Consider the following 18,595-nt stretch of genomic DNA (forward strand, 5'->3'; position numbering starts at 1 on the left):
GTGTGCAAACTTGATGATCATGCAATTTATCATGTAGCCCAACCCCTTCCTTGCTGGAATACTTACTAGGGTTATTTCCTGATGAACTGTGGAAGCTTATTGCTTCTGGCAGAATCTGCTTAATCTGAACTTTACATGAACTATCCAAAGTGCTGAATCCAATCACCAAAACATATCTGACAACTTGGAGAGGTCTTTTAAAGTTCAGACTAAAACCCACCAGGTACCACTTAAGATGTGGACTTCAGCTACTCACATTTGTACAGAGAGATCTATGCAATATAACCATTTATAGTTTCCTATGTCTTCTCAGTGCTGCTGCCATAATTCTGACAAATTCAAAGCAGTAATAAAACCCACAATTGATATACTAATAACATTTTGTTTTGCACCAGAACTGCACTGCTAATACATAACAGACAAATAAAGATAGGTATGATTTGTATTCTTGTGTTTTTGCAGCAAATGCATGTTTTAATAGGTTGCTATGAGTTTTCTGGACTGTATGACCATGTTCCAGAAGCATTCTCTTCTGACGTTTCACCCACATCTATGACAGACACTCTCAGAAGTTGTGTGGTATGTTGGAAACTAGGCAAGTGGGGTTTATATATCTGTGGAATGTCCAGGGTGAGAGAAAGAACTCATGTCTGTTTGAGGCAAGTGTGAATGTTTCAATTGGCCACCTTGATTAGCATTTAATGGCCTTGTAGCTTCAAAGCCTGGTTGATTGCTACCTGGGAGGGTCCTTTATCAGGAGGTGTTAGCTGGCCCTGATAGATTCTTGTCTGGAATTCCCCTGTTGTTTTTTTTAGTGTTGCTCTTTATTTACTGTCCTGATTTTAGAATTTTTTAAATACTGGTAGCCAAATTTTGTTCATTTTCATGGTTTCCTCCTTTCTGTTGAAATTGTCCACATACTTGTGGATTTGAAAGGTCTTTTCTGTGTAGCCTGACATGGTGATTGTTAGAATGGCCCAGCATTCTGTGTTCTTAAATAATATGCTGGTTTATCAGGTGCTCTGCTATGGCTGACTTCTCTGTTGAATTAGTCGGCAGTGCCTCTCATGTTCCTTGATTTGTGTTTGGACAATGCTGCATTTGGTGGTCCCTGGCAACCCAATGATCCTGGCCATGAAACCCTTTGACAACACATGTGTTATTATTTTAAGTCCAAAAATTACCAGTTTTTCTCATACCATGCTGTCAACATTCTGCTGAGTTAAATTCAGTGAGACAGAAAAAGGAATGCAAGTATTAACAAAGCTGGTGAGGTGAAATGATGGAGCTTTCTAGAACCAAGGCTGAGTTCCTGGAACAGGCATGGGCAAACTTGGGCCTTCCAGGGGTTTTGGACTTTAACTCCCACCATTCCTAACAGCTTCGGGCCCTTTGCTTTTCCACCTCAGCCACTTAAGTGTGGAATGGCCACTTAAGCGGCTGAGGGGGGAAAGGAAGGGGCCTGAGGCTGTTAGGAATGGTGGGACTTGGAGTCCAAAACACCTGGAGGGCCAAGTTTGCTCATGTCTTTGCTAGAAAGGAAGGGGCGAAGAGAGATGCGGGGGCGCCTCCAATCTGGCGGGAAAGGTCTCCTTTGCCTTGCACACCTGTTGAGGAGCCGCAGTCTCCCGAAGCCCTTCCGAGGGGAGGCCTTGAAGGGCCCCCTGTGCCTGTGTGTGTCCTCAGTGCAACGCAAGGGAGCGGGAGCTGAGCCGCGCAGCAGCGCCCTTCCCTGCCTTTCCCTGGGGCTGCCCCCTCCTTTCCCGGGGAGGATGCGGGGAAGGCGGGCGGACGGAGCATCCCTCGCCCGCTCCCTCCGCCTCCCGCCCCTTCTCCTTTCCCTCCTTCAGCCCTTGGGGACTCCACTGGGGAGAGTCGAGTAGCCTGGCCTATTGGTCTTGCTGGGAAGGGTCCAGGCGAGGCGGGGCCCGAGGGTAGAGCCCCCTCCTTTCCCGCATCTCTTCGGGTTTCCCCGCCACTTGTTGTCCCAAAAGCCGGGCGATGGGCTCCGAGGCCGGCTCGGGCCGCCTGGCTCTGGTGGCGGTGGTGGTGGTGTGCCTGAGCGGGGCCGCGAGGGCGGGTTGCGCCGAGGAAGGGCTCTGTTGCCCCGGCCGGGATGCCAGCTGCACCAGCGCCGGGTGGCGCCTCGACCGCGCCTATGGCACCTGCTACTGCGACCAGGAGTGCCGCCGCACCGGGGACTGCTGCTACGACTACGAGAGGGACTGCCCAGGTAGGAGAAGGGCAGGGAGAAGGGAGGAGGAGAGGGAGGGAGGAAGAAGGGAAGGAAGAGAGAAGGAGAGGAAGAAGGAGAAGGAAGGAGTGAAGCTGAGGGAGAAAGAAAGGGAGAGGGAAAAGGGGAGAAGGAGAGGGAAGAGAAGAAGAGAGAGGAAGAAAGAGAGAGAAGGAGGGAAGAAGGGGGAGGAAGGGGAGGAGAGAAGGAGAGGGAAGGTGGGAAGGTGAGGGAGAAAGTGAGGGAGAGAGGGGGTGAGGGTGAGAGAAGGAGGGGAAAGAGGGAGGGAGAAGGAGAGAGGGGAGGCGAGGAGAGGAATGGAGAGAAGTAGGAAGGAGAGGGAGAAGGAGAGGAAGAGAGAGGAAGGAGGGAAGGTGAGGGAGAGAGGAGGGTGAGAGAGGAGAGAAAGAAAGAGAGAGGGAGGAGAGGAAGAGAGAGGAAGAAGGAGAGGGAAGGTGGGAAGGTGAGGGAGAAAGAGAGGGAGAGAGGGGGGGAGAAAGAAAAGGGGGAGGGAGAAAGGGGTGGAGAGAAGGAGAGGGAGGGGAGGGAAGAAGAGAGAGAAAGAAAGAGAGGGAAGGTGGGCAGGTGAGGGAGAAAGAAAGGGAGAGAAGGCAGGAAGAAGAGGGAGAAAGAGGAGGAGAGAAGGAGAGAAAGAGGAAGGAGTGGGAAGGAGGGAAGGTGAGGGAGAAAGAATAGGGGGCAGAGAGAAGAGAAAGAAAGGGAGAGAGAAGGGGAGAAAGGGGAAGAGAGGAGGAGAGGAAGAGAGAGGAAGAAGGAGAGGGACGGTGGGAAGATGAGGGAGAAAGAGAGGGAGAGAGAGGGTGAGGGAGAGAAGGAGGGGAGAGAGGGAGGGAGAAAGAAAGGGAGAGGAGGGAAGAAGGGGGAAAGGGGAAGGAGAGGGAGGAGAGAAAGAGGGAGGATGGAGAGGGAAGGAGGGAAGGTGAATGAGATAGAGGGAGAGGGAAGGGGAAGGGGAGGGAGAAAGGGGAGGAGAGAAGGAGGGGGGGAAGAATTTAAGAAAAAGAGAATTAGACAGGGAGAGAGAGAGACGGGAAGGCAAGAGCGAGGGGTGTATCTACATCGTAGAATTACTGCACTTCAACACCACTTCAATTGCCATGGGTCACTGCTATGGAACCTGGGATTTGTAATTTGATCAGTCAACTTATTGGCAGAGAAAGCTAAAGACCTTGTAAAACTACAAGTACCGTGATCCCATAGCATCGAGCAGTGTGGTGCCAAACTACATTCATTTAACATTGCAGATGCATCCAGAGAGAGAGAGGTGAGGACTGCTGGCCGTTGGAGGAAAGGGGTTCAAATGGCCAAAAGGATTGGCTCCTGAAACTCAGGCAGAGCAGATTTGTCAACCATGATTGGGGGGGGGGAGGGGGCATGATACGCCCAGAGCGAAAGCCAAGTACATTGCGCATCTCTGATCCAAAATGCTTAGCACCAGAAGTGACATATCTTGCAGATGGGAACCAAGTCTAAACACAACATCAACTTATGTTTCATAGACACATTATACACACACAGCCTCACATTTTGTTTTTGCCATACAGGTTGAGCATCCCTGATGCGGAACCTTGGGACGTGAAGTGTTTGGGATTTCAGTCCCATCCCACCCCAGATTTTGATATAGCTGCATATACATAAAGGACCCAAGCCTAAACACAAAATTCATTTCTGTTGCATATACACATAGTCTAAAGGTCATTCTGTACACACTGTTTAAATAATATGCAAAATTTGTGCACCCTGAAACATGAGAAAGCATAGATATCACTTTCTCAGTCGTCCATGCGGACAGCCTTGGATTTTGGAGGACTTTGGCTTTCCAGATAAGAGATACTCAACCTGGAATGTGCTGCTTGGGACTGTAGTGGAATCTTCTTTACTGGAGGTTTGTAAACAGAAGCTAGATGGCTATCTGTTAGGGGTGCTTTGATTGTGTGTTCCTGCATGGCAGAATGGAGTTGGACTGGATAGCACTTGGGTTCTCTTCCAACTTTATGATTCTATGATCTGTGAACTTGTCTTTGCTTTTATGACAGCTTACACAGTCCAGGACTGAGTTTTGCCAGTTAGCAATTTGTATGTGTGTGTGTGTAGTAGGATGTTGGTGAGGGTGCAGCAGATATTATTAACTGCGTTCTTCTGGAGTCAACTCCTCATAAACTGCAATTTGGTATAAATGCCAAACAGATACTCACTGTCAACTTCTCTGCTACTAAAATCAAAGCCCAGCATTTGGTTCCTTGCCATCCTTTGCTTTTACCATCTCTTGGTTCCCTCCTGGTCCCCAGGGACTCAGTATGAGAAACATTATATAAGCCGTACGAAAAAACTCACTTTCCTAGTTTTGCTTTTATATGGGAAATCCAACTGAGAAAAAGAATGTAAGGAAGTGACTCAGGGAGTTGTTTATTTCTAGGCTTTGAAACTTAAAAGATCAGGATATTGAATTCCTTTGCAAATTGTTGAGAGGTTGAGTGCAAGAACCTTTTTCTGGATTTGTGTTATGCAAAAAACATTCTTTATCAATGTTTGCTTTCTTTTTTTATGGTTAGAGAATAAGGTAGAAGTCAGCTTCAATTATTAGGGAAGCAGTAGGGAGATCACAAGGAAATCTAAAAGTCTCACACCATGACACACCTTCAGGTTTATCGAAGTCGGAGACATTTTCAGTTCATCTATTTATTTACCGCACTTATATCCCACCCTTCTTGTTCCCAAAGGCTGCAATTACGTGCCATGTTTACACATATCATCTATCAATAAACAATAACATTAAAACCTTAAAACCAACCAGTTAAAACATCACATTAAAACAACAATTTATAATCACATAATCCAGGTCCAGTCCGAGTAATCAATGTTCATTTATAATCTCTCATTGTACTATTCCCATTACTGACCAAAGGCCAGATCCCAGAGCCATGTTTTGGTTTTTTCCCCCTGAAGGCCAGGAGGAAGGGGGCCCAGTCTAATTTCAATGGGGAGGGAGTTCCATACACGAGGAGCCACTACTGAGAATGCCCTGTCTCTTGTCCCCATCAGTCGCGTTTGTGAGGAGGGTGGGACCAAGAGCAGGGCCTAACTTGATGATCTTAGCCTCTGAGGTGGATCATGGTGGAAGATATATTTGGACAGGTAAGCTGGGCCAGAACTATTTAGGGCAGGCATCCTCAAACTGCGGCCCTCCAGCTGTTTGGGCCTCCATCTCCCAGAAGCCCTAACAAGCTTGTTCAATTGTCATGAATTCTGGGAGTTGAAGGCCAAAACAGCTGGAGGGCCACAGTTTGAGAATGCCTGGTTTAGGGCTTTATAGGGTAAAGCCTATAATTGCGCTCGATAGCAGACTGGCAGCCAGTGGAGCTCATGTAACAGGGGAGTTGTATGCTCCCTGTACGCTGCTCCAGTGAGCAACCTGGCAGCTGCCCGTTGGACCATTTGAAGCTTCTGAACAGTCTTCAAAGGCAATTCTCATTGTAACAAGAGCATGGACCACCGTGACCAGTAAATTGGTCAATGCAAGAGATCTACTTCCCAGTAATACAAGGACTTCTGCGATATACTTCTTCCGTAAAGATTAGAATCTGGCCCTGACCTATTTTAGGGCTTTCATGTTACACACACACATACACAGATCCTTGTAGTACAAAGTCAAGATTTTTTATTTCACACAAGCATTTGTGGGTTTTGCACTGCTCCACTTCAGAAGCCAGTCTCTATGACTTTTCATGGACTGTAGAGTTAGAGTTCATGAAACCTTATTTGAATTGCCACTAATTTTGTTGTGATCCTTGTAACAGGCTAAAATAGTTATCCCTTTGCAAATGTTCGATGTAGCAGCAGGAGCCCAACTCTAAAAGCCAGAGGGCTGTGCCTTCCCATTAATCAGAACCCCCTTTTTGGAGATTACATACATTTTTATTCCTTTTTTGAAAGTTTTTTTTAGCCCAGTTAGTTAAAAAGAAGCAGGTGTCAGAGGGTGGCTATCAAATTTGAACCCTGAAAGCCCGCAACCTGAAAAGACAAATAGAAAGACCACTTATTTCTGTGTAAAGCAACCTTCATTTCTGACTTCCCCCTTGTGATGTGTGAGCTTAACTCATTTGCTTGAATCGCTTGGAGCTGTCTGCTCTGCAGGCATCTTGGACGGGTGCGCTGAGTTTCTTTCTGCTCTGTTTAATGCATTGTGGGGTGGATTATGTGGATTAATTTGTGGAGGATGGAGGGAGGCTGCAGTGGGAAAAGTCCTGCCTCAGGGTGGAGAGATGGTTTCGATGATCGGCTGCCCATGGAATCATACAAACAGGAAATGTTTTATATCAGAAAGGGCATTCAAAAAGCATATTCCAAGGCAAATATGGGATTTGTAGCCCTACGCTTACTTTGTGCAGGGGCATTTGCAAATGAGAATAGTATAACTGGAGATGATGCTTAATGCTCTGATTCACAAGTCCTTCTTCCCAAACTCTTCTTCAAGACCTTTTAATTAGTTATTCTATTCCATCTCTGAAACTGGAAAGGATAGTGTGAGTCAAGTATAGACAAGAGAAACAGCTATAGGCTGATGGAGAAGGTTTGAAGTAATTCCTTTATTCTTTTGACTTTTTTTTTTGTCGTGTCAGGAGCAACCTGAGAAACTGCAAGTCGCTTCTGGTGTGAGAGAATTGGCTGTCTGGAAGGACGTTGCCCAGGGGATGCCCGGATGATTTGATGTTTTATCATCCTTGTGGGAGGCTTCTCTCATGTCCCCGCACGGGGAGCCGGAGCTGATAGAGGGAGCTCATCCGCCTCTCCCCAGAATCGAACCTGTGACCTGTCGGCACAGGGGTTTAACCCACTGCGCCACCGGGGGCTCCTGTTCTTTTGACTTTCACCTTGCCATAAATAAATAAATAAAATAAAATAAACCTTTGTGTTGTATCCCTAGTTTGTTGCAATTTTTGTAAAAAAACAACAAACAAAAACAAAACAACCAAACAAAAACAAAACCCTGCATATTTTTCCTAACATATCTCCAGAAATACTTTAGTCACTTGGGAGATTGGGGAGCTATAGTTCTAAAAAGTTCTATTTCATGTTCTGATTTTTTTATTTATGGTGTCAGAAGTGGTACAGCTATAGTGTATTTAAAAAGACTCAAACAAAGTTTACAACTTGGCATTATGCTAGATTTCCTTTGACCAGAAACTGGCCACTTGGAGTGCCTTTGGTGTTCATTATGCATGTGGCAGGACTCAGGCTGCATTGTAGTAGGTGGTCTGTGGTTTGCTCTTCTCCACACTCACATGTTGTGGAATCCACTTTGTAGCCCCATTTCTTAAGGTTGGCTCTGCATCTTGTGGTGCCAGAGCGCAGTCTGTTCAGCGCCTTCCAAGCCACCAAGTCTTCTTCATGCCCAGGAGGGAGTTTCTCATCTGGTCACAGCCACAGATTGAGGTTCTGGGTTTTAGCCTGCCACTTTTGGACTCTCGCTTGCTGAGGTGTTCCTGCGATGTATTATACTGTGAATGCAACGGTTTGATTGTGATTTGTCACTGCTTATTTGGAATTTACATTCATTTATTGTACATAATATAATGTTTAATGATATTTAATACCATGTTATTATTCCTTTCATTACTGGCTGCTTCCCGATGGATGTCAGGTGGTACAATACTGGCTGAACAGTATAATTTCTCCAGCAGTGTAGGGCGTAGACATCCTGTGATAATGTGGCATGTCTCAATAAGAGTACATTAATTCTTTTAACATGGTGTGATGTGTTCCACATCTGGCATGAATGTGAGTGGGCTCACTGGCTTTGGCCCTGCTGTTGGAGGATTTTTGGTTTTGTAGTTTAAAAAAACCACATGTGCGTACTCTGATGAGATCTCCTTTGAAGTGGAAGGTAACACAATTATTTTGATATTTAAAATATATTTTAATATTTAGTTTTTGTATGTTTTTAAACTATTTTTTAAAAAGTGGGAGATGGTTTAGGTCCTAATGTTGGGAGTAAAACTGGGAAATAAATAAATAACAATGTCTGAGCAGAGTCAGAACTGCTTTCTGACCTATTTGTGTTTAATATAGATCTTACCTCTCTTTGCTGATCATCCTCCAGAGTTTCCTCCACTGGCCATGGCTTCAAATGCCTGAATGTTGGCATGCTTTAAACCTTGGCTAGACCTCAACTGGCATCTGAAGAATGGAGAGACGATATTAGTGGAGCGGGCAATTTGTGTCTGTGGAAGCTTTAGTAGACTAGAAACAATAATTTGATTTCTCAGGTAGCAAAGACAAGTTTATAGCAGCGGTGTGGAGTTTGGTTTTGTTGTGTAATATTCTTAATATATGTAAGATGTTAGAAATCAGTATAGGATGTCATGCATATATAACACATATATATTATGTAATATATTTTGATCTTAAGCATGAAGTAATATGTTCTGAAAACATATTCTATCTGACAGTTGAATATATAATACACAAACTCACGTGCCTCTGGTGATGATGCGTCCTTCATGCTCACTATTGACTCCCCTCTATCTCTTGGTGAACTACAGAATGTGGAAATCTCAGGGGAAAGAGTAGTTTTTCACAGTGACACCTTAGTCAAAAGGCTGGGCAGCTACCTGCTGTAGCATTTTAGTTGGAGATCCTGCATTGAGAGGAAGTCAGACTCAATAGGACTCTATGATATCTTTCTATGATACAGAAAAAGCAGTATAATGAGACATTACCTAGATAAACTCTTTCCCCTAAACTTTCTGAAACAGGTGTCTTCAACCCGTGGCCTTTCAGGTGTTTTGGGCTTCAGCTCCCAGAATTCATGACCACCAAACAAGCTGTCTAGAGCTTCTTAGAGTTGTAGGCTCAAACACCTGGAAGTTGAAGAAGCCTGCTCTAGAACCAGGCCCGTGGCCAGGATCTCGTTTCGGGGGGGGGGGGGGCTGAATTTTTTTCAGGTTTTTTTGGGGGGGCCCTGAGTTTCGGGGGGGCTGAGTCTGAGTGAAAGAGGGTCTACCCTAGCAAACCTTTTGTATCATTACCCCAATACCCCCATGCATATGGGATATATTGAGTATGGTGATCAGATCATGATATGAATAAACATAACAGTTTAAGTAATGCACCAGTAAGGCCTTTTAGTGAACCACTATGAGAATTTCAGGGGGGGGGGGTGAAGCCCCCCGAGCCCCCCCCCCCCGTCTAGAACATCTATTTTAAAAAGAAATCGCCAATGATAATTTACTAAATATTTATTTTGAGCTCGGTGACACTTCTTTTCAACATAACTTTTCCTTCTTCTAGTCTTGGGGTGCAGGATGGGATAAAGAGAGGGAGAACTTGAGAAAGATACTCTTTGAGGCTATAGAGCAAACAACCACCTTGTCACGTCAGCTCCATTGGCTGCCAGTCTGCTACCAAGCACAATTCAAAGTGCCGATTTTAGCTTATAAAGCCCTAAACCAGTGGTTCGCAACCTGTGGGTGCCCAGATGTTTTGGCTTTCAAATCCCAGAATTCCTAGCAGTTGCTAAACTGGCTGGGATTTCTGGGAGTTGTAGGCCAAAATGCCTGGGGACCCACAGGTTGAGAATCAGTGCCCTAACGTATTTCCCTCTACAATCCACCTTGGAGGCTAAGATCCTCTGGAGAGGTCGTGCTCTCGGTCCCATCTCCCTTGCCAATGTGGTTGGTGGGGACAAGAGACAGGGCCTTCTCATGTGTGGCCCCTCACCAATGGAACTCCATCCCCAACTAAATTAGAGCAGCCCCCTCCCCCCTGACCTTCAGGAAGAAAGTAAAATTGTGGTTATAGGACCAAACTTTTGGCTAGCAAATTAGTGCAATACAAAAATATGGAATAGTGAAATGACTAATGGAAGAACAGCCTTGGATTTGATTTTGGATGACAAGATTTTAATAACTGGTTTTAATACTGATGTTTCTTGGTTTTAATGTATGTGTTTATTGTACTGTATGTATGTTTATGTCATCGAATTACTGCTTTACTGTTTTAGCATTTATAGTTTGGACGACATTTAACTTTGGATAAAACTTAGTGTTTGTCATAATATTTTAATTCCTTTCTCTTTGTTTTGGTTACAGCTTTCTATAATGCCTTAGAATGAGTGTATTGTTTAATTTCAGTGCATTTCTTTCTAATGTTTAGTCCAACATATTGTATTTGTTACTGAGTAATCTGAAAACTCTAGTTGTATTTAATTATGTGTATTTTTTATGTTACTGCAAGATACTGTATATTGAGCATGGTTATCCTGTAGAAAAAACATACAGATGAACTGGTTATGAGGATAATGTCACGGACCAGGCCACGGAGAGCTATTCCTTAGAGGCGTCCACTCCCATCAGCTGGACAACCTAGGCGGTCTTCCTTCTGGGTGGTCCAGGGTGATAGCAATGGGTTGCCACTTTGAAGGAGCAGCATATTTGCAATGGATTGCAGATTGAAAAGGCTCATCATCATGCATGAAGCAATAATCTTTTAATGACAATGATAAAGATTATGATTAAAGTGTTTGTAATAGGATTTTAAAGGGTGATTATACATTATGGGTACGTATTATTTTTGGAATGAGAAAGGAGGGGCGAGGTTTTCAAATATGAAATAGGTGGATCCTTAAGGAACATGCAAGCCACGATCACAAAAAATAAGAGATGATTTAAATAGCAGCTTCCATTTGTCAACACTTTTCTTTCGGAATCTTAAAAATAGCAACGGACCGAGTATATCCTTTTAAATGCAGTATTATATTATTCCTGAGTGTTAAATGACATGGCCTGATGTCATTGTGAATCTTACTGATTTGATTGTTGAATGGTGAATCAAGAGTTAAATTTGATAGATGAAATGTTTTTACTTTAATTATAACCATGACTCTCACAAGGCAGTGTTTCCCAAACTTCATCTCCACTTTATAAACAAGACTGTACTTATATAGTTCATGAATTATGGGGCTATTTAAAGGGGGCAGATTAAAAAATGTTGAAGAAGAATGTGTTTAATTGGTGGTACATATAGTTTTATTGATTCAGTACTTTCAAATTGCTTGAAGATGGATTCATTTGAATGCATGCGAGAGATTGAAAGCATGAATATATGTAGATGCTTCTTCATATTGGCTGGTTAGAAACTATTGATCTGTTCTCCCAGAGAAGACTATTAACTATTCTCCCAGAAACAAATTCTGGTTCCAGGGGGCTAACAACTAAATTTTGAAATGAGATGAATAAAAAAAAGAGAGAAGTGTATGAGAAACAAATATTTGTGAAAGTAAAATAATTTTGATGCCATCTATAGACATCAGTGGAATATTAATGTTTATATAGGGGTAAAAGATATCCCATGACATTAAATCCAGTCGTGTCTGACTCTGGAGGTTGGTGTTCATCTCCATTTCCAAGCCAAAGAGCCAGCATTGTACGTAGTCACCTCCAAGGTCATGTGGCCGGCATGACTGCATGGAGCGCCGTTACCTTTCCACCGGAGCGGTACCTATTGATCTATTCACATTTGCATGTTTTCAAACTGCTAGGTTAGCAGAAGCTGGGGCTAACATTGGGATCTCACGCCACTCCCCAGATTTGAACCAGCGACCTTTCGGTCAGCAAGTTCTGTAGCTCAGCGGTTTAACCCACTGCACCACCGGGGGCTCTCTTATATACTTGGAGAGAAAGGGGAAAACGGGAAAGGCAAGAATGATGTGGGGTGAATGTGAAAATGAGAGCATATATTTATGGTTCTGTCCAGGGCAGAGTTGAATATTACATGGCCCTCAAGGACTTTGAAAATGGCAGGTTAGTCTTAAATGCTCTACTTCCTCTTGTCCTCATAATGTTTGTCATTTTTGACTATATAACTATCCCTTTTCCTTGCTAATAGGAGCCTCTATTGTGGGGTTGGTAAGTGGGTAGGTTTAACACAGTGGTTCCCAACCTTTTTTTGACCAGGGATCACTTGACCAGGGACTACTGCCCAACATTACTACCAAAAGGGTTACAAATCAGTTTTTTTGTCAACTTTAGATTTGATTTGGTTATTTGGGGTGCTGACTCAGAAAATTGCATTGGATAGACCACATCAGCTCTAATTTCTGATGCAGAACATATGCCATCCAGTAGTCACCATCTTCTTGCCCACACAAAGCTATATTTAATAATCTCGAGCTGATGTGGTAGTAGTAATCTTTTGTGGGTAGTCAGCCTCTCTTCCTGACATCCCATTTGCCTTGACAGTATAGGAGGGTTTTGCAAGACCAGTCACTGTCATTGCTGCTTGGTTTCAAGGCAACAATGTAGTAATGGTGAGGCTGTGGACCATATTCATTATTGCGGGATCATTGGTGGTGCATGGACCACAGGTTGGGAACCACTGGTTTAACACCAATAAGAAGTCTTCTACGTGGACAGGTATTGATAAATAGTAACAGAGGAAAGGAGAAGAACTAATTACCATGGATTGGTCTTATGATTTAAGTGTATTTGCATATTTCTTACTAGCTGTTCCATGCATTGTTGGGGAATGGAGCCATTGGAGTGGATGTGCAGAGCAGTGCCAACCAAACTTCCGTATGCGCACACGCAGTGTACAGCAGGAACCGCAAAACGGTGGTGAGCCTTGTCCTCCACTAGAAGAGAAAGCTGGCTGCTTGTCATATACTACCTACGAGGGGCAAGAGTGTGCAAATGAACATGGTACATAAATCTACTATTTCTCTTTGAATCCTTAATCATAAGCTTAGCATCCCTAAGCACTGTTTTGAAAAAAACTCTTGAACTCATAATTGACTGTAGTAAAATCCATGTAGAATAACATACTTTCCAAAAGGCTCAGAGAATATTTTATCACGGTTAACTCTCTTTGTTTATTTATTCAAGAGTGGAATAAGAACATACTAGAACTTATTTCAAGACATGGTTCTGTTTAATCCAACACATAACATGTGTTTCAGGACTATTACAGCTTTTGCTGCCTCTAAACAGAAACAAAATGGATTTAGGACCTCACCTCTGAGGATGCTTGCCATAGATGCAGGCGAAACGTCAGGAGAAATGCCTCTAGAACATGGCCATATAGCCCGAAAAAACCCACAAGAACTGAATTACTTAGACTATTTTCCATTTTGGAAAGATGCAGAATAATAACAATTGTGACATGCTTCCAGGAGACATAATGCTTAGAAGCAGCCTGGGAAATAAAAGATGTCCCTTCTCATGTATGTTTGGAGACAGCTCAAGAAAGTTATTAGGGAAATAAAGATAATTTCACACTACTGTACTGTACTTGACAAGGCTTTATTTTGTTAAAAATGATTCTCTAATTGTTATTGTTGTTGATCCAAGTGGTTTTATATCTCTTCCATAAAAACAGGGAAGCAGCCTGCTTTGTGTTATATTCTTCAAGGACTGTATAGGAATGAATAAGTGACAGCAGCAGTGCCTGCATCCCTTAGAAGAAAAGGCTGTTCAATTGCAAATATACATATATTTATTGGAATGTATACAATATATATATACAAGTCCTGGGCAAGGCTGACAGTAGTCTCATTTATATATATAAAAACTTAATGACTTTGATTTTAGAACAAACAACACAAATTCTACTTGATAAGTAAAGTCAGGCATATCTGCTCAGACATAAAAGTTAAGAACTGTCAATGCAAACTCAGTGCTTTTAAAATCATGGCATTTGACTTTTTACCTGCCCAGCATCAAAAATACACTGGACTGGGAAGGCAATTGGTTTGATCTAACACGACTCTTCTAATGTTACATTTATTTTGAGTGCATCCTACTAGAGCAGTGTTTCTCAACCTCCCTAATGCCGCGACCCCTTAATACAGTTCCTCATGTAGTGGTGACCCCCCCCACCATAAAATTATTTTTGTTGCTACTTAATAACTGTAATTTTGCTACTGTTATGAATTGCAATGCAAATATCTGCAGAATTTATTTTCATTCACTGGACCAAATTTGGCACAATACCTGATATGCCCAAATTTGAATACCGGTCGGGTTGTGGGGTGGGGGTGATTTGGTCATTTGGGTGTTGTAATTGCTGGAATTTAACCTATAATAAAAGCGCATTCTGAACTCCACCAATGATGGAATTGAACCAAACTTGGCACACAGAACTCCCATGGCCAGCAGAATATACTGGAAGGGTTTGGTGGGCATTGACCTTGAGTTTTGGAGTTGTAGTTCACCTACATCCAGAGAGCACTGTGGACTCAAACAATAATGGATCTGGACCAAACTTGGCATGAATACTCTGTTACAGTAAGTCATAACAGGATCGAGTATGTGTGTGTGTTAAAGAAAACTTTATATTGTTTATTATTATGTGCAGTTGCTAATGTAGATCAACTAGTAAGTTTGGACCACATCCGGTGGGGTATAACTGTATGGATTTTAGAATACAGTTCAGCTTTTGCTCTAAGAAGCCTTTGCTCAGGCATTTTGAACCATTTGTACTGCTCTCTCATTTGGAGGAAGTTGAAGAAACCTTATTCTGTATTGCTTGCAAGGAGTATGTAAGTTTGTTGCACTGTTTGTTTTGTTTGCAACAGTGCAAGTTTATGTTTTAACTCTGCTGATAAGAGTAAAGATTTTTTTCTGTTCATGATCCTCTTGTCTGTGTGCAATGTTATTGTGTCTTCTGCATTGGACTTGATTGAAACCCACTTGAGTGCAACATACTCAATATGCCCAAATGTGAACTTTGGTGGAGTTTGGGGAAAATAGACCTTGACATTTGGGAGTTGTAGTTGCTGGGATTTATAGTTCAGCGACAAAGAGCATTCTGAACTCACTAATGATAGAATTGGGCCAAACTTTCCACACCAACCGCCAGGACCAACAGAAAATACTATGTTTTCCGATGGTCTTTGGTGACCCCTCTGACACCCCCTTTGTGACCCCCCCTCAGGGGTCCCAACCCCCAGGTTGAGAAACACTGTATTAGATTGATTTGATGCCCAATGTGGTTTCTAGGTAGCATAGTCTTAACACTGTCTCCACCACTGCAGTTAAGCAGCTTCTTTCATCAGCTTTCTTTATTCTTGTTTTCATAATGGCTTTTTTTCTTCCTAGTTCCTGCTTTCATAACTAGTTTTGAATATAACAAAGAGAGAACAAAGAGAGCTGTGAACCCAAGATGGTCTTCTGAAACAGAAGAGTTTAGGTAATTAAGGCTGCTATTCTATCCTGTTATCTTGGGCAAAAGTTCATTTGTATTCAGAATTTTCTCCCACTCATCTATAAGAGTGTGATATATGTTTGTTTTCTTATATGAGTGGATCATTCAGCTAAATGGGAAATTCTTTCATATATGAATGGAAAGGCTAATCAAACAGAAAAAAAATCAATATTCTTATTCATTTTACACTTTTAATTATATTTATACAGTTTATAGACAAAGCAGAATTCTGATCTCCAGAAAGATCATCATAATTCACCAACAGGATTTATCCCTTAATTTTATTAGTTACTACTTTTTTACTATTTGGTTATGATTCCGTCTGCATTGTGCAATTTCAAGAGCCCATAGATTCAAACTCAGAATTTTTATATGTCTCATCTAGAAACCATTATGTTTAAGAAAGCCTGCCCTTTGTAATTATTGTCAGCTCACTGTCTTGACACACAATTGTAGCAAATAGAATGCTATAATGCATTGCTGTAACATCAGTTAAAAGTGGGTTTCATTCAGCCCGTTTTGACTTATCCAGTTACTACATAAATTTCATATGGGTTCATTCTTTTTACAACTGACAGTTTGATGGCCTGTTTGCATGTTTCTCCATTGCAAACTACAACCATGCTATAATTACACACTAGATCTTCTGAGTGGATAATTTGTCAACATTTTAAAAAAATATTTCTTCCCTGAAGGAGCTACTGTGTGGAATTTAAAACTGAATCATTGTCACCTTATTGCTCTTTGGAGACTCGTCCATATGCTCGATGGATGCAGTATCTACGAGAAGGATATACTGTGTGTGTAACTTGCCAGCCTCCAGCAATGCGTGCGGGTAGCCATCGCTGTTATGGAGATGGAGTTGATACCGATGGGTAAGGAAATGAATACTGTATCCAAAGTCGTAGCAATAACAGAAAGCTTATAGGTTATATGTCAAGCTGAACAAATGTAAAACAGAACCCTAAGAAAATATTAATGTAATCTATATTCCTTAAAAAACACTTCTAGAACAGTACCAACCTTCAGTGTTCTAGAGTATTACACAGGAATGTTCCTCAGTTGTTTGACCATATAGTATGACCCCTATATATGTGGGGGATAGCTTCCTGAATTTACCATAGAAACAGGAACTGGATAATAGTGACCCTTATTGACACAAACAATTTAAGCCAGAAGTTACCATAGTGCAGCCCCTGAGGACCTGAAATTTACTAGGTTCTCCAATGGGATACTATGGTAGTTGCTCAGGTGAAAGTATTTTGCAGGTCTTGCACTGATAATTGCAAGTAGTATACCTATTAGAATTATTCAACATTAAAGTACAGTACTTCTTTACAAAGGATGTTATTTCAAATAGGACGTTAAGATGCTGTGCAGGAATAACCACCTCATGAGAATAAGAAATATCTGTTCTGTTTTAGGAATAAAGTTCTCCATTGGCAAGCAGTCGGCAATCCAGCCTGCCATGGCACATGGAAGAAAGTTCAGCAATTGGAAGAATGCTCATGTCCTCTAGTACATAGCTTTATTTTTACGTAGCAACTTGAACACATACCATTGATGAAATCAAGGAAGCTACTCATGTGATTGGACATTTGTGGACGACATTAATTTTAAGCAAGTGAAAAGCCAGACTTCTGAAATCACTCTTAGCCTTTCCTGCAGTGAGGAATTTTGAGGTAACAAATCTCAAGGTATATTATGGCACTATGAAGACAGCATCCGGTATTATGGTGGGAATTCAACTTTGCATGATCCCCCCCCGTTTGCATGATCTGAGGTGGATGGTGGCTGGTCCAGAGTCACTTGCGTCAGTGTATCTTAGCAGGTGATTCCAGATGTGTAATGTTTGCTTGGTCTACATGAGAGAAACTGCTTGAAAAAACTCCTCTAATTTAGAAATTCCAGGTATATTGTCTGCAACCTGATCACATACTTATAAGTCAAATAATAAGTTGTTAGGGGCCTCCTGGAGAAATGGTAGGAGGCTGCAGGAAAAAAAAAGGTTAGGAAGGCTATTTAACAGTATAGAAGTATTTGTTGTTGTTAGCTGCATTCAAGTTGACTGACTTCTGAGGAATCTGTGAAGCAGAAATCTCCAAGTCAGCCTCTCCTCAGTAGCCCTGCTCTGATCTTGCTGACTCATGACCGTGAGCAAATCAGAGGTTAAACCCTTTATAACAGATATGGACAATATGTAAATTGTAATAATTAAATGTATGGGGACAAAACACATCTCATGGAACCCTTTCATTGATTTTTTTTAAAAATACAGAGTTTATTGCTTATTTCACATAGGACCTCTTCACATAGCCCTACTGGGCCATGCCATTGTGCCATGAAAGGGAAGGCGATTGGGGCTGCTCTTGGTGCCCCACGTGCCCTCTCTCCTTTCTCCATCACACGGAGACGGGACAGGGTGTGGTCACACCCTGTGCCCATCAGATGGCAGAAAGGGCAGCAACACATGTTGCCACACTGCCTTTTCTGCCATCATGTGTCATAAAGGGGAAGAAAATGTGGGTAGCCACCCCAAACTACACTTTCCTCCCCGTAGTGGTGGCGAAAGCGCCTTTCAGCGGTTTCCCTCCACTTTGGGAGGAATGAGGGCAGGCCCTGCAGGCCCTGTCCTTGCAGTGAATAAAAGTGGCAAAATGGGGCAAAAATGCCCTGTATGAAGAGGTCAATAGACTTGCTATATTTGTGTGACACATTACAGTCAACACACAAATGTGTCGCATCACACAGTTTGGAAAGCTCTGCTCTAAGCCGTTTCCTAGAAAAGGGACTAGATTTGGGAGACTTGCAGGACTGGGGCTGTTGGCAGGAAAAAAGATGAAGAGGTGGAGGAGCAGATAAAACACTGCCGGGCTGGACTTACCAAAGTTGCTGTAAAAATCTATGTGTTGTCATTATTTTCTTCCTGGGAAGGATAATGATGATGAACAAATTTTTTGCAGCAGTTTGTAGCATGCATATTTCTTCTCATCACAGTTCCATTAGAAATGAAGTCCTTGCAACAGGGTAGATCCCTTTTGTGGAAATGAACTCACTATATTCTTGAAAATGGGAGAATACCACTGAACACCAGGTGCTACAGGCTATATTTTAGGGGACAGAACTGGCAAAGACACCTCT

General features: G+C 42.5%; 1 protein-coding gene across 1 annotated transcript; it reads left to right on the forward strand.

Moving 5' to 3' along the window:
• The first annotated feature begins 1,788 nt into the window (after positions 1-1,788).
• Positions 1,789-17,692, forward strand: SBSPON (somatomedin B and thrombospondin type 1 domain containing). The gene is made up of 5 exons (XM_060775480.2): positions 1,789-2,233; positions 12,757-12,951; positions 15,349-15,439; positions 16,150-16,329; positions 16,879-17,692. Exons 1-5 carry the CDS (start codon positions 2,002-2,004, stop codon positions 16,994-16,996), a joined length of 816 nt encoding a protein of 271 aa, XP_060631463.2. The 5' UTR covers positions 1,789-2,001; the 3' UTR covers positions 16,997-17,692.
• Positions 17,693-18,595: the final 903 nt, after the last annotated feature.

The sequence above is a fragment of the Anolis sagrei genome, chromosome 4 (assembly GCF_037176765.1).
Source record: "Anolis sagrei isolate rAnoSag1 chromosome 4, rAnoSag1.mat, whole genome shotgun sequence".
Lineage (NCBI taxonomy): Eukaryota > Metazoa > Chordata > Lepidosauria > Squamata > Dactyloidae > Anolis > Anolis sagrei.